Source organism: Nilaparvata lugens, chromosome 4, assembly GCF_014356525.2.
Source record: "Nilaparvata lugens isolate BPH chromosome 4, ASM1435652v1, whole genome shotgun sequence".
Classification (NCBI taxonomy): Eukaryota; Metazoa; Arthropoda; class Insecta; order Hemiptera; family Delphacidae; genus Nilaparvata; species Nilaparvata lugens.
Genome location: NC_052507.1, coordinates 53,518,907 through 53,533,390, shown reverse-complemented (window position 1 = coordinate 53,533,390; position 14,484 = coordinate 53,518,907). Strand labels below are relative to the sequence as shown.

General features: G+C 34.7%; 1 protein-coding gene across 2 annotated transcripts; it reads left to right on the top strand.

The window, feature by feature from the left end:
* Positions 1-9,149: 9,149 nt before the first annotated feature.
* Positions 9,150-14,484, top strand: LOC111044381. 2 transcript variants are annotated; one of them, XM_022329508.2, is made up of 4 exons: positions 9,150-9,422; positions 10,840-10,951; positions 12,470-12,630; positions 13,571-14,484. In XM_022329508.2, exons 1-4 carry the CDS (start codon positions 9,315-9,317, stop codon positions 14,324-14,326), a joined length of 1,137 nt encoding a protein of 378 aa, XP_022185200.1. In that variant the 5' UTR covers positions 9,150-9,314; the 3' UTR covers positions 14,327-14,484. The 2 variants fall into 2 exon arrangements, with proteins under 2 accessions (XP_022185200.1, XP_022185203.1); XM_022329511.2 differs by having other exon boundaries at positions 9,176-9,416.

The window sequence follows — 14,484 nt, the reverse complement described above, 5'->3', positions numbered from 1 at the left end:
TATAGAACGTTTATAGCCACAAGTAAGGTATGGTTGCCTAGCATCCAGCTGCTAGACGATTCTAATTGGTTCCTACTAAGAAAGTTCCCAAGAATCTATAATATAAATTATATAAAAGCGAATCTATATATATTATATAAAAGCGAAATGGCACTAACTCACTGACTCTCTCACTTGCAGAACTAAAAATCTACCAGACCAAAAACGTTCAAATTTGGTAGGTATGCTCAGTTGACCCTTTAGAAGGCGCTCAAAGAACGGATTTCGAAAAATTTCCAAAGATACGCCAAAAATCAGCGTTTTTCCAGCGTTGTTTAGCGTTTTCTCAGCTTTATCGAGAACAAATGAACAGAAAAAGTTCAAATCTATAGTACAGCAGAAGCTCAGCTAGGGTGTAATAATGTTGTGTTAGAAGGAATTTCAAATAACGCTAAAGATACGCCCAAAATCTGCGTTTTTCCAGCGGTTTTTTGCGCTTTCTCAGCTTTATCGAGAACAAATGAACAGAAAAAGTTCAAATCTATAGTACAGCAGAAGCTCAGCTAGGGTGTAATAATGTTGTGTTAGAAGGAATTTCAAATAACGCTAAAGATACGCCCAAAATCTGCGTTTTTCCAGCGTTGTTTAGCGTTTTCTCAGCTTTATCGAGAACAAATGAACAGAAAATGTTCAAATTTACTACAGAAGCTCAGCTGGGGTGTAACTAGTAGTTCTGTGAACAGTAGACCTCACGCAGTATTCTCATCCACAAGTAACTGATTGAAACCATAGACCTTATGGAAATACAGCAATAGACTGGCTTCTCCACACATCTGTGTAATCACTCGTCAGCTGATTTATGATGAATAATTCTATAGTCTGATTTTACTTCCCTTGCCCTATTACCATAGGTAAGGAAAGTATCGCTTTCCGAAAAAATCTGGTGTGGTGCAAATTCCTTGCCATTAAGAAAATTTATCAACTGATGACGCTAGTGTTCCCGCGCATCTCGTCTACGGTACTTTTCTAAGATCTGAGTCAGCTGGTGACAGGACAATAGCGCTGCAGACACATGAAGTCTGCTATCTCTTCATAGTGAATGATTCGATAGAATCAACAGTGTTGCCAACAGTTTGCAATTGAATAATCTTATTTTCTCGAATTTCGAGCTTGTTTTCAATTTTGGGTGAAAATGTTACTGACCATTATTGTAGAGATCTTTATTCTCAATGTTTTCCACTTCAAAATTTTTGTTCAAATTGTATATGAAGCCTGATAATTGGGAATCTAAAATCAAACTTTGCATAGATGGTGCAGTGCTCCTGAAAGTTTTACAGATATGAGACTTGTGGCAGTTGATAGAGCTTATCAATTACTTTTCTAGGTATGAATTTGATCAAAATCGTTGGAGCCGATTTCGAGAAAATCGCGGAAAACCCTGTTTTTGACAACATTTTCGCTATTTTAGCCGCCATCTTGAATTGCATTTGATCGAAAATGTTCGTGTCGGATCCTTATAGTGTAAGGACCTTAAGTTCCAAATTTCAAGTCATTCTGTTAATTGGGAGATGAGATATCGTGTACACGGACGCACATACACTCATACACACACACACACTTGAATTTTTTAGTTTGAATTGAGGAGTTTGGTGCAAAAAAGACCTGTCACAAAACTTAGTTTTGAGAATCGATATTCAAGTTGTACTATGTGGAGTGAGTTGGAGACTCCTCTCCCCTCCCTTCCACCACTCAAAAATTGGTCAACAGTATAATAATATAAATTCAATAGCGGTGAAACAAAATCTAGTTCTACCTCTGTATTGAGAGTAATATTTTTTACTGGGACTTACAAGTCAAATATAGTAAATATTTAAATCTCCGTCAGGAAATTCAATAGGAAAACAGATACAACACACTGATATGATAAGAAGTCTACCATAAGTATATCCTGCCTCAGTTGGGAAAAATAGTTTCTCTATGTGATAAATTAGGGAAAAATGCGGTAACAAACTTATCATAATTCCCTCAACTATTAATAATTATTAGATCAGCTTTACCATGTATATTGCTTTAAATTATTACTCGGTTCCAATTCTTGCAATAAAATACTTCAATACTTGTGGAACTGGTGGACAACTTGATTTATAAACTATTATTCTATAGAACGTTTATAGCCACAAGTAAGGTATGGTTGCCTGGCATCCAGCTGCTAGACGATTCTAATTGGTTCCTACTAAGAAAGTTCCCAAGAATCTATAATATAAATTATATAAAAGCGAATCTATATATATTATATAAAAGCGAAATGGCACTAACTCACTGACTCTCTCACTTGCAGAACTAAAAATCTACCAGACCAAAAACGTTCAAATTTGGTAGGTATGCTCAGTTGACCCTTTAGAAGGCGCTCAAAGAACGGATTTCGAAAAATTTCCAAAGATACGCCAAAAATCAGCGTTTTTCCAGCGTTGTTTAGCGTTTTCTCAGCTTTATCGAGAACAAATGAACAGAAAAAGTTCAAATCTATAGTACAGCAGAAGCTCAGCTAGGGTGTAATAATGTTGTGTTAGAAGGAATTTCAAATAACGCTAAAGATACGCCCAAAATCTGCGTTTTTCCAGCGGTTTTTTGCGCTTTCTCAGCTTTATCGAGAACAAATGAACAGAAAATGTTCAAATTTACTACAGAAGCTCAGCTGGGGTGTAACTAGTAGTTCTGTGAACAGTAGACCTCACGCAGTATTCTCATCCACAAGTAACTGATTGAAACCATAGACCTTATGGAAATACAGCAATAGACTGGCTTCTCCACACATCTGTGTAATCACTCGTCAGCTGATTTATGATGAATAATTCTATAGTCTGATTTTACTTCCCTTGCCCTATTACCATAGGTAAGGAAAGTATCGCTTTCCGAAAAAATCTGGTGTGGTGCAAATTCCTTGCCATTAAGAAAATTTATCAACTGACGCTAGTGTTCCCGCGCATCTCGTCTACGGTACTTTTCTAAGATCTGAGTCAGCTGGTGACAGGACAATAGCGCTGCAGACACATGAAGTCTGCTATCTCTTCATAGTGAATGATTCGATAGAATCAACAGTGTTGCCAACAGTTTGCAATTGAATAATCTTATTTTCTCGAATTTCGAGCTTGTTTTCAATTTTGGGTGAAAATGTTACTGACCATTATTGTAGAGATCTTTATTCTCAATGTTTTCCACTTCAAAATTTTTGTTCAAATTGTATATGAAGCCTGATAATTGGGAATCTAAAATCAAACTTTGCATAGATGGTGCAGTGCTCCTGAAAGTTTTACAGATATGAGACTTGTGGCAGTTGATAGAGCTTATCAATTACTTTTCTAGGTATGAATTTGATCAAAATCGTTGGAGCCGATTTCGAGAAAATCGCGGAAAACCCTGTTTTTGACAACATTTTCGCTATTTTAGCCGCCATCTTGAATTGCATTTGATCGAAAATGTTCGTGTCGGATCCTTATAGTGTAAGGACCTTAAGTTCCAAATTTCAAGTCATTCTGTTAATTGGGAGATGAGATATCGTGTACACGGACGCACATACACTCATACACACACACACACTTGAATTTTTTAGTTTGAATTGAGGAGTTTGGTGCAAAAAAGACCTGTCACAAAACTTAGTTTTGAGAAAATTGCATGTAAAGATTTTCTCATACTTTTTCTCAATATTATCACACCCAATCTCTAGAAGTGTTTATATCAATGAAAATTCAATATTTTCTCTTTATTTTGCTACTGAAATGATGAATAAATAGTTTTTTATTACTTTTATATTTATCATAGAAAATAAGTCCACTGAGGTCTTTTTTGCATCCATCAACAGTTTCAAGGCAGAAAGTTATGTCTCTCAAATATATTCAATACTTTTATTGATCTATTGTTTAGAATAATGAACTATTCAACTATTAAGATTGATACTCATAATAACCTGGAGCATAACCTAGCAAACCGTAGGTGCAGTGCTGCGATGCCATCAGAGTCAACGACTTGACGTTCAGCACTGATTATATGGAGAGTCTGCCAGCATGCTGACAGAAAATTCTGTATAACTTGGTCAGTTTTCAAGATACAGCGATGAGATTTTGATGGCATGTGCTTGAAATGATGGAGAATGATTTGAACCGTTTGATGCAAAAACGACCTCAGCCGCCTGAGGTCGTTTTTGCACCCAGCTCCTCAATTGTATCTGAAGCCTGATAATTGGGAATCTAAAATCAAACTTTGCATAGATGGGGTGGAGCTCCTGAAATTGTTACAGATATAGGACTTGTTGCAGTTGATAGAGCTTATCAATGACTATTTCAGGTATGAATTTGATCAAAATCGTTGGAGCCGTTTTCGAGAAAATCGCGAAAAACCCTGTTTTTGACAACATTTTTGCCATTTTAGCCGCCATCTTGGATTGCATTTGATCGAAATTGTTCGTGTCGGATCCTTATAGTGTAAGGACTATACGTTCCAAATTTCAAGTCATTCCGTTAACTGGGAGATGAGATATTGTATACACAGACGCACATACACTCATACACACACACACACACACACACACACACACACACACACACACACACACACACACACACACACACACACACACACACATACAGACCAATACCCGAAAACCACTTTTTTGGACTCAGGGGACCTTGAAACGTATAGAAATTTAGAAATTGAGGTACCTTAATTTTTTCGGAAAGCAATACTTTCCTTACCTATGATAATGGGGCAAGGAAAGTAAAAAATTAAAGTACCCCAATTTCTAAATTTCTATACGTATCAAGGTCCCCTGAGTCCAAAAAAGTGGGTTTTGGGTATTGGTCTGGATGTGTGTATGTGCATCTATGTATTATCTCATCTCCCAATTAACGGAATGACTTGAAATTTGGAACTACAAGTCCTTACAATATAAGGATCCGACACGAACAATTTCGATCTAATGCAATTCAAGATGGCGGATAAAATGGCGAAAATGTTGTCAAAAACAGGGGTTTTCGCGATTTTCTCGAAAACGGCTCCAACGATTTTGATCAAATTTATACCTAGAATAGTAATCGATAAGCTCTATCAACTGCCAAAAGTCTTATATCTGTAAAAATTCCAGGAGCTCCGCCCAATCTATGCAAAGTTTGATTTTAGATTCTTAACTATCAGGCTTCTGATACAATTTAAACAAAAATTTCCAAATGGAAAAGATTAAGAATGAAAATCTCTACAATTAATGTTACGTAACATTTTCACCTAAAATTGAAAATAAGCTTGAAATTCGATAAAATGTTATTTCAATTACAAACTGTTGGCAACTGTTGATTCTATTGAATCATTCACTATAAACATATAGCAGACTTCGTGTGTCTCCAGCATTATTGTCCTGTCACCAGCTGGCTTGGATCTTTAAATAGTAGACTTGAGATGCGCGTGAACACTAGCGTGAAGTGATAAATTTTCATAACGACAAGAAAAGTTGTGTGAGTGCGCCACACCAGATTTTTTACTCTAATATTGGTGTATGAAGGAGGCTCCTTTTTATTTTATATTATCCTTGAAATGCAAAATTTCCAAAAACCTTGTATATACGTCATAACATTTAAACATTAATAGAAATGCCAAACCTTCGACTTGAATCTTAGACCTCACTTCGCTCTGTCAATAATGTTGTGTTAGAAGGAATTTGAAATAACGCCAAAGATACGCCCAAAATCCGCGTTTTTCCAGCGGTTTTTGCGCTTTCTTAGCTTTACCGAGAACAAATGAACAGAAAATGTTCAAATTTACTACAGAAGCTCAACTGGGGTGTAATAATTATAATGTTATGTTAGAAGGAATTAGAAATAACGCCAAAGATATGCCCAATCAATATAAATGGTTTTTTGCGTTTTCTCAGTTCTTTCATCAAGTAATGGATAGAAAATGTTCAAATTTGGTACAGAGGTTTAGCTAGGGTCTAAAAATTGTGATGAGGTGACTTTAATATTTCATCAAAGATCAGATTTCCCAAAATCAGCGTTTTTCCAACGTTTTTCTCAGCTTTTCTGCGTTTTCTCAGTACTTTGAATTTCTGATGGAATGAAGCATGCTCAAATGAAAAATGCAGACAAGCGAAGCGAGCCCGCTGATCTCATTTTTGGATGATTCAGTCGGGGGTCCAGGGGGCGGAGCCCCCTGACTAGACGGATATGGCGAGCGAAGCGAGCCTCACGGCTAGTCAATTATAAATGAGGTCCTGGAGAGATTAAGCAGAGCAAATATTATTCGCATTCAAATCAGTTTGATAAAATTATTTTGCCATAGTGAGATTCACTTGGAACTGTCAGTACTCGTTGAATGGGAAGCGTTGGTGTTATTCATAATGTTTTCAGTTGGAAGTGAATCTCACTATATGCTTATATTAATTCCTTACTCTTAATTATTGCTAGTTTGATTTTTTTAGAATATTCTGGTTACTGTATAAAGACAGTTTGGCCATTGCAATTAATTTTTCCCGCCACCGCCAGCAAGATTCCATTGGTTTGAATTTTTTAACAGGACTTTTATGAGATTATCAGTAAAATCGCTCACGTTTACTTGGTAAAACAGATTTTCTTGAATATAATTTTATTTATAATTTCTACTAATCTTTTTTTTACTTCCCAACATTCTTTTAGTAGCCTACTTGGAAAAGAAATTTCAAGTCCGAGACTCATATGGGACTATTTCCTTTGTTGTTGTGTCGCTGCAGATCAATAACATATATTGTGGGCTATATTTTGCATATTATTTGTTTTGGGCTATCGTTTGGTGGCTGTGTCACAGAATAGATGTATACTGTGGCTGTTTCGTGGTTGTTTGTTATTAAATAGTATATGGTGGGCATGGTTGCGATGCAGTCGTCGACCGATGGCTCGTAATTTTGTATAACGAAATTACAAATTTTCAACAAAACTTGCAAATTTTGTATAACCTAGAGATGATATTCTTGGTTGATAATGTATAAGACAATGAAGAATTATTAAATTGCAAATTTTAAATAATAATTATTGTATGATTGGATTATTGGATAATTGAGAATGTTATCTTAATATGCTTCTTCTTCTTTGACTCTTGCCAGTGTGCCTTAAGGCTGTTCGGTACACTCTTTTTATTTTTATTTAAATTTGGATAATATTTTTCAATATAATTGTTAAGATCATTATAAGAGTGAGAAAAAGTGGCAACTGGAATTTTCAAGTGGTCTAATAAGCGAGTGCTAACGCTGAAGTGCTAACTTTCTAGATTCCGTTTTCTTTCCAGATCAGAAACGGGTTCGACTATATATTATTGGAACTTCTCTTTAAAATTCAAAAAATGTTTCATTCCAAACTAAAACATTTTATTCCCCTTATCATCCATGAATAAAAAAGTAACATTTTCTGTTAATTCGATAACTTGTTTATTTTGGCATTAATCGCGAAAAAACACATATTAGAATAAAGCCAATGATATACTGACTGTATTAAGAAATACTCCAATGGAAAATTTGAGACCGTTTATGATCTGGAAAGAAAACGGAGTTTAGCACTTCAACAACCCATAACTCGCTTATTGGACCACTTAAAAATTTCAGTTGCCACTTTTTCTCACTCTTATAATAATCTTAACAATTATATTGAAAAATATTATCCAAATTTAAATAAAAATAAAAAGCGTTGGGGTAGCCTCAGTTCATTTCCTCCATGATTCCCTATTCATCGCCATTATCTTAGTCTTTCCTCTTCTCCGTTCTATCTCCTACATCCGATCCTCATACGAATACCTTGGACGTCCCACTGCTCTCCCTCCTTGCACTCTCACATTAACATACTACTGTTTTGTTTTGCAACCATCCACCATTCGCTGTACACGTCCATACCAGCCCAACTGCCTCATTTCTATCCTTTAACTGACATCTCTTATGCCACTAATTAATATGTTTCATTTATAAAAAATAATCGATAATTAAACTCTCTTCACAATAGATATAGTACGGTAAATACTTTTGAATGCAAATAATGTTGACCGTGATTAAATATCAGTTAAATGCAATGCGTCAAGAACCAATCAGAGGAGTAAAGACGTCTTTAATCAGCACCTAATCACAGTTGAATACTTCAAGAAATGTTAAGTTCAATTGAGCCACAGTAGATATTTTAAAATTAGATTATTGAAAGTGCTTTTGACAACTTTAGGTCAATTTATCCAATATTAATAATATCAATAAATATATGACAATAATCTAATCACAAATAACTTTTCTTTGCTCTACTACAAAACTCCATTATGAAATTATCAAATAAAAAAATCTGGTGTGGCGCACTCACATAACTTTCCTTGCCGTTGATCAACTGACGCTAGTGTTCCCGCGCATCTCAAGTCTACTATTCAAAGATCTGAGCCAGCTGGTGACAGGACAATAACGCTGGAGAAACACGAGGTCTGCTATTTCTTCATAGTGAATGATTAAATAGAATCAACAGTTGCCAACAGATTGCAATTGAATAATAACATTTTCTCGAATTTTGAGCTTATTTTCAATTTTAGGTGAAAATGCAACTGAACATTAATTGTAGAGATTTTCATGCTCAATCTTTTCCACTTGAATGTTTTTGTTTAAATTGTATCTGAAGCCTGATAATTAAGAATCTAAAATCAAACTTTGCATAGATGGGGCGGAGCTCCTGGAATTTTTACAGATATGGGACTTTTGGCAGTTGATAGAGCTTTCCAATTAATATTTTAGGTATAAATTTGATCAAAATCGTTGGAGCCGTTTTCGAGAAAATCGCGAAAAACCCTGTTTTTGAGAACATTTTAGCCGCCATCTTGAATTCCATTCGATCGAAATTGTTCGTGTCGGATCCTCATAGTGTAAGGACCTCAAGTTCCAAATTTCAAGTCATTCTGTTAATTGGGAGAGGAGATATCGTGTACACAGACACACATACACTCATACACACACACATACAGACCAATACCAAAAAACCACTTTTTAGGACTCAGGGGCCTTGAAAAGTATAGAAATTTGGAAATTGAAGTACCTTAATTTTTTCGGAAAGCAAAACTTTCCTTACCTATGGTGATAGGGCAAGGAAAGTAATAATATGAATTTATAAACAACTGTAAAAATTTTCACAATTAAATTTATTCATCTCTTCATCTCTTAACATATGAGGTTTTAAATTTAAAGAATACTGCACTTCAAATACCGTAGGCCTATCAGATGTTACTACAAACATGGCTATTGAGATCATAATACATAGAATTTTTTAATTAAGACTTATAATGGTAAATTGAATAAATGTTAAACAATGGTGACTTCAATAATTTTAGAAAATAGTTTCAAGAAATTGATTGTGTTAATAGTGCTATTAAAGCTATGGTCGTTATCGCCTACAGTCGCTACACAAATGGTAATGGTACGTGGTTGTAAATAAGCAAATTCTAACTTCATATAGGTATATCTTGCATTTTAAAAATTATGCACTTTTTCAAGAGAATGAATAGTTTTTCAGTTGATATACTGCGGCAACTGCACGCACACAATGACTTGTTAGTTCATTTTTAACTTAGTTTTTGATTTTACAGATTTAAAATTTTTTTACTCGAAACACGGTTTTCAAATAATTTAGATAATCAGAAACAGAAATGAAAGGAATTATTATTGAAAGCAGCAGTTTCTAATATAAACATTAAATTGAATTGTATCAAAATAGGCTAGCGCGCTTTATTTTTTTCCTCTTTCATTTAGATAAATAATTAAGTCGATATCTTAAAAAATAGCTAAGATAACAGTTGTCGCTAACCGATTGCACTTTAGCCCAATTGGCTGTAACTAATGTATTAATACTGATTAGTTATTTTGTCTTCACTTTTTCTAAAAACTAAAATTTATTACCATATTTCATCAAAATGTATTAGGCTAACATTAATTGAACAAAAACAAACACAATGCTACCTGAGTTGTAATAAGCAGAGCAATTGATAAAATTTAAGAGCTTTTATAAATAAAATAATAAAACCACATCCTTCAAATTACTCTCATTAGAAAAAAACGAAGACTCTGTAATACCAGCACACATGTGCGTCCACCATCATTTTTCGTATCTGCATACATAGAAACACATAAATAATCGGTTCTTTCAGCTTTAGTCGAATGTCGATAAATTCATAAATATCGATATATTCACTTTTCATAATCTACCATTTTCATCATAGATTTATCTTTCCATCCCTTCTTTTTATGCTTGGATACCAAACTCGAACTAAGAGATAATTTTTTGGAATATCACTGTAGGGCATAATTATTAAAAGTATAGCTTCTGGATTTATGAATATTTCTAGATCAATTTTGACGGTTCTCCACTTTTATTTATTAACCACTTTTATTTATTAACACGTTTTTAAAAGTATTTCAAGTATAGTTCATGATGAGTGGATCAATAATACATAGTACAAACGTTTCCATTTATTGTAATTTTATGAATAAAGAGAAGAGTTGAAAGTTATGTACTATGTGTCACATTTTTAAAGATCCACAGTTTAAAACAAAACAAGAAACAAATTTTAATTAAAAAAAAAAATACTATAAATGTTGAAAATTAATATAAATAATTAATATGTCGAAACTTACGAATACAACTAAATGATATTTTATTGAAATGTTAATGCAATAGTTGAAGTTTAGCTCCTAGGGTGCAGGTATATTATTTCTAGAGCATTCTGAAAGTGCTACAGATGTAGGAATGCTGCCTTGAGCAGCCTTGAAGGTCTGCCTTGAGTCTTATGAACAATTTGTTTGTAAATAAACTATAATTTTGATTGTTTTTTGTGCAGGACTCGAAATCGGTGCTGCTCGTTCAGGAGAAACAGAAAAAACTGCAGTCTGTGATGTCGGAGCTGTCCAGCATAGCTGAGGAGACAAAGGCGGCCGAGGAAGGAGCCATAGGTTACAAAATCATTATTTGCCTTAGAAAATAAAATATCTTTAGTGATCAAATTCCACCCAAAACAAAAAATAAATTGAAAATGAAAATAATTTCCCAAAAAACATTACAACAAAGAAAAATAAAAACAGTAAGGTAGTTTACTTATTGCATTATAAAAACAAAAGCATACATTTCAACAAAAAAAGTTTAAAAATGTTTGGAATGGCATTCCATACAAGATTACAGCGCGTGTGCACTTAAACTGTCAGCATTACTCTATCAATAACGTTGATTTCCATTGTTGATTTCCGTTGCTTTCCATTCAACCAATGCTAACTGTTAGAAGTGAATCTTAAAATAGAAAACGTTTTCTATTTGTTTTAAGAAGCCTTACATCACAAATCGAGTACAGTCAAAATTGTAGGTTCCGCAAATCAGCTTGGTCTTTATATACTAAGCATTCAGTTTAGAGTTTGATTTTGCTACCTTTGATTTTTCTCAATCCCCAAGATGTTGAGTGAACAATGTACTTCCTAGTTTATGAAATGATAACGTTTATTCCCAATTAGAAACCTGGCCAATTTTACTCAATTTGATTGATAAATGTGAATTTTACTGGCCCAACTATCATTTAATATCATTTATTTTATCATTTACATAACCTCTAGACTGTGTATTCCAAATTAAGGTTTAAAGCAGTTTTGGGCGAATGACTGTTGTTTTTACCTGCATTGTATCTATTGTCTATGAATAAATGGAATGAAATACCAACTGTGGCTTGTAAGATACATACTTTTCAATAATAAATGCCAAAAATCATATATTTGTGTTACTAACAAAATACAGAAAATGGAACTGCAGATAAAGATGGTTCAATCACAAGATAGGGTTCATATAGCAGCGGCCTTATAGAGTAGTGCGTTTGCGCTCTCTGTCTTTTGCAATAGGTTATGTACGACCTGTATTTGCCTGGCAATACCTATATTTAAAACCTGACAAACATTGTAATTTGTGTTAAAAAATCAATGCACTAGCCGGAAGGGAAGCCAACCTTAGGTTCTCTACTCTAGCTGACATTTTTCACGAGACTGAAACATCTACAATATAAAATATCCAAATGTCTCATTGGAGATTCTTTCAACATGTTCCCTTTATTAAACCATATACTCAATATATAGGTACTGTTACTACGGCTGTAGTGTTATTTAATGTCATTTGTAAATAATGTATACCATACCGGGTACGCGACAGGGTGTCACCCCGTCTACTTGTCACCTCGGCATTTTGAGCACAGGCGACAGAGCTCTTGTTCCTGTAACTCACCTGCTTAACATGATCGGATGATCCATATTTTTTTAAATTGTAAACAATAAACAATTCAATTATGAGAAAAAAATTGTATATCATTAGGGGTATATCATTCATCGAATATTATTAGGGGTTATATAAACATGTTGTGTAATTTACTATTCTATAGTATTATAAATAATAAGTATACTATATTGTGAATAAAAATTAAATTGAATCGTATTGTGTAGCAAAGCGAAACCTAGCGGAGAAATCGCAAACTGAATACGAAAAGTTGACTGCTGAGGAGTTGATGCAGATCGCCTACTCAAGGGACTCGGCCTTAAGGGCGGACGCCGCCCTCAATAAGGTGCTCGCCGACGAGGAGGCCATCAACGATATCGACAAAAAGGTAATCTCAATTCGACCTTGAAATATTGAAGAAAACCCAAGGCTAAATCGAACCTTATTCGCCTAAAACAGTGAAAGGCAATATTATTATGATGCCACATATGATTGCAAAAATGAAACTAGAAGTTTGATGAAGGATACGGTTAATGAAATGTAAAGAATTATCAGGATAAAGTTTGGATGTCAAATCTTGAAAAAATAGTTTGGAAGTCAATCTTGGCCCAATCTTAAAAAATCAGGTACCAATCGATAGGTAATTAAATTTACTAAAAAAAGTTATTCATGTAGATTTCTTGTAAAACCAACGCTTTCTGAGTTATTTAAGAAACACAATTTTAAATGGCCGCCATTTTGTTTTATAAATTTGAAAAATTATAATATTTTCGTAGCTTTGTCTAGTTGTTATAAATGATTATGCAAAGTTTCAATTTCGTATGTTTAACAATTATTATTTAGAAAAAAATTAGTGAAAAAAGCAAAATGGACGCTGAGTAACTGAAGATTTCCGGACAATTTAAATATATTTAGATAAGTTTGTTACCCAGGAACAATGCCCTACAGTATTGGTAGGGAGTTGGTAAACACCCTGTATAACAAACGGACGGACGGAAGACGTGGCACACCACTGGTGTCCGAAAATCACAGCAGGGCTTTGAACCGAATTGCTGCTTACACACGGACACCAGAGACAGGCGTCTCACTCAGTGGAATACGTACTCAATTCCACCTGTTTTCAATTAAGGAAACTTGGCTGCTATAGAATGTAGATAGTTCAGTCACAAGAATATGTTTCAAATTGCAGATGCATGTGGACCGATGGGCCATTCTTTAATAGCCAGGCCTATTCTCCTCACTCAACTATCTATAGAATTAGTAAGAGAAAACGTTGAGCTAGATTTAAAAGTGGAAAGTGTTACTAAACTACTCCAATTTTGTTTCAGGTATTCGAGCTTAAGTTGAAAAACACACAGCTGAAAAAGAAACTTCTGCGCACCGAAAATGAACTGGCCAACGCTCAAATTCAGTACATAACAACCCGCAATCAAACTCTGTACCCCTACAACGCAGAGAAGGACGTGAAACTGAAAGCCAACGCTAACATCAACAACATGCACAATGGTTTGGACTTTTTAAACCACTTGAACTTGGATGCCAAACGCGTATTTGACTTAGGCGACCAAGTGTCATTCGTCAATGCCTCCAACATTATCAGTGGACCTAAAGCGCTCAGGAGGGGTTTCGTCAGTGAAGGCATGTTCGATTCTTTGAAAGAAGACAAGCAACCGGATAGAAGCAAACTAAATTTAACAGAAATGTTGAATAATACTTTACAGCAACTGGAAACCACAGATGTGTTATCAGAAAACCGCAACAGTTCAAAATCAACGTTAGATAACTTCTTCCCCTACAACCTGAATCTGTTTCCATCCTACATGAACACTAGCGCCGCCAGTCGTGAAAGCGGCGAACTAAATTCGCCGTCAAATTTAAAAGACGATCTGGCCGTGAGGCCTTGGGATACAGCCAGATTTAACGGCGATAGCTTGTTGGATATGTCGATACCCAGCAATAACGAAGCTTCATTTGCCGATACGTTTTTGAATAGTTACGATAACAACACTATGGATAAGGGGAAGAGTTTAAGTGGTGGAGGGGATGTGGTAGCTGCGTATTTGAATAATAGTAAAATATTTTGAAAATGTGTGGAAAATCTAAATGAAAATCGTACTTTACGATGGACAAAGAGATGAGTTTCACTGGATGAGGGAATATGGTGACAGTTTACTCAAATAGCAGTGACATTTTGGAGGAGAATATGTATCCTAAATATACGTGTATTAAATTGATGCTTACA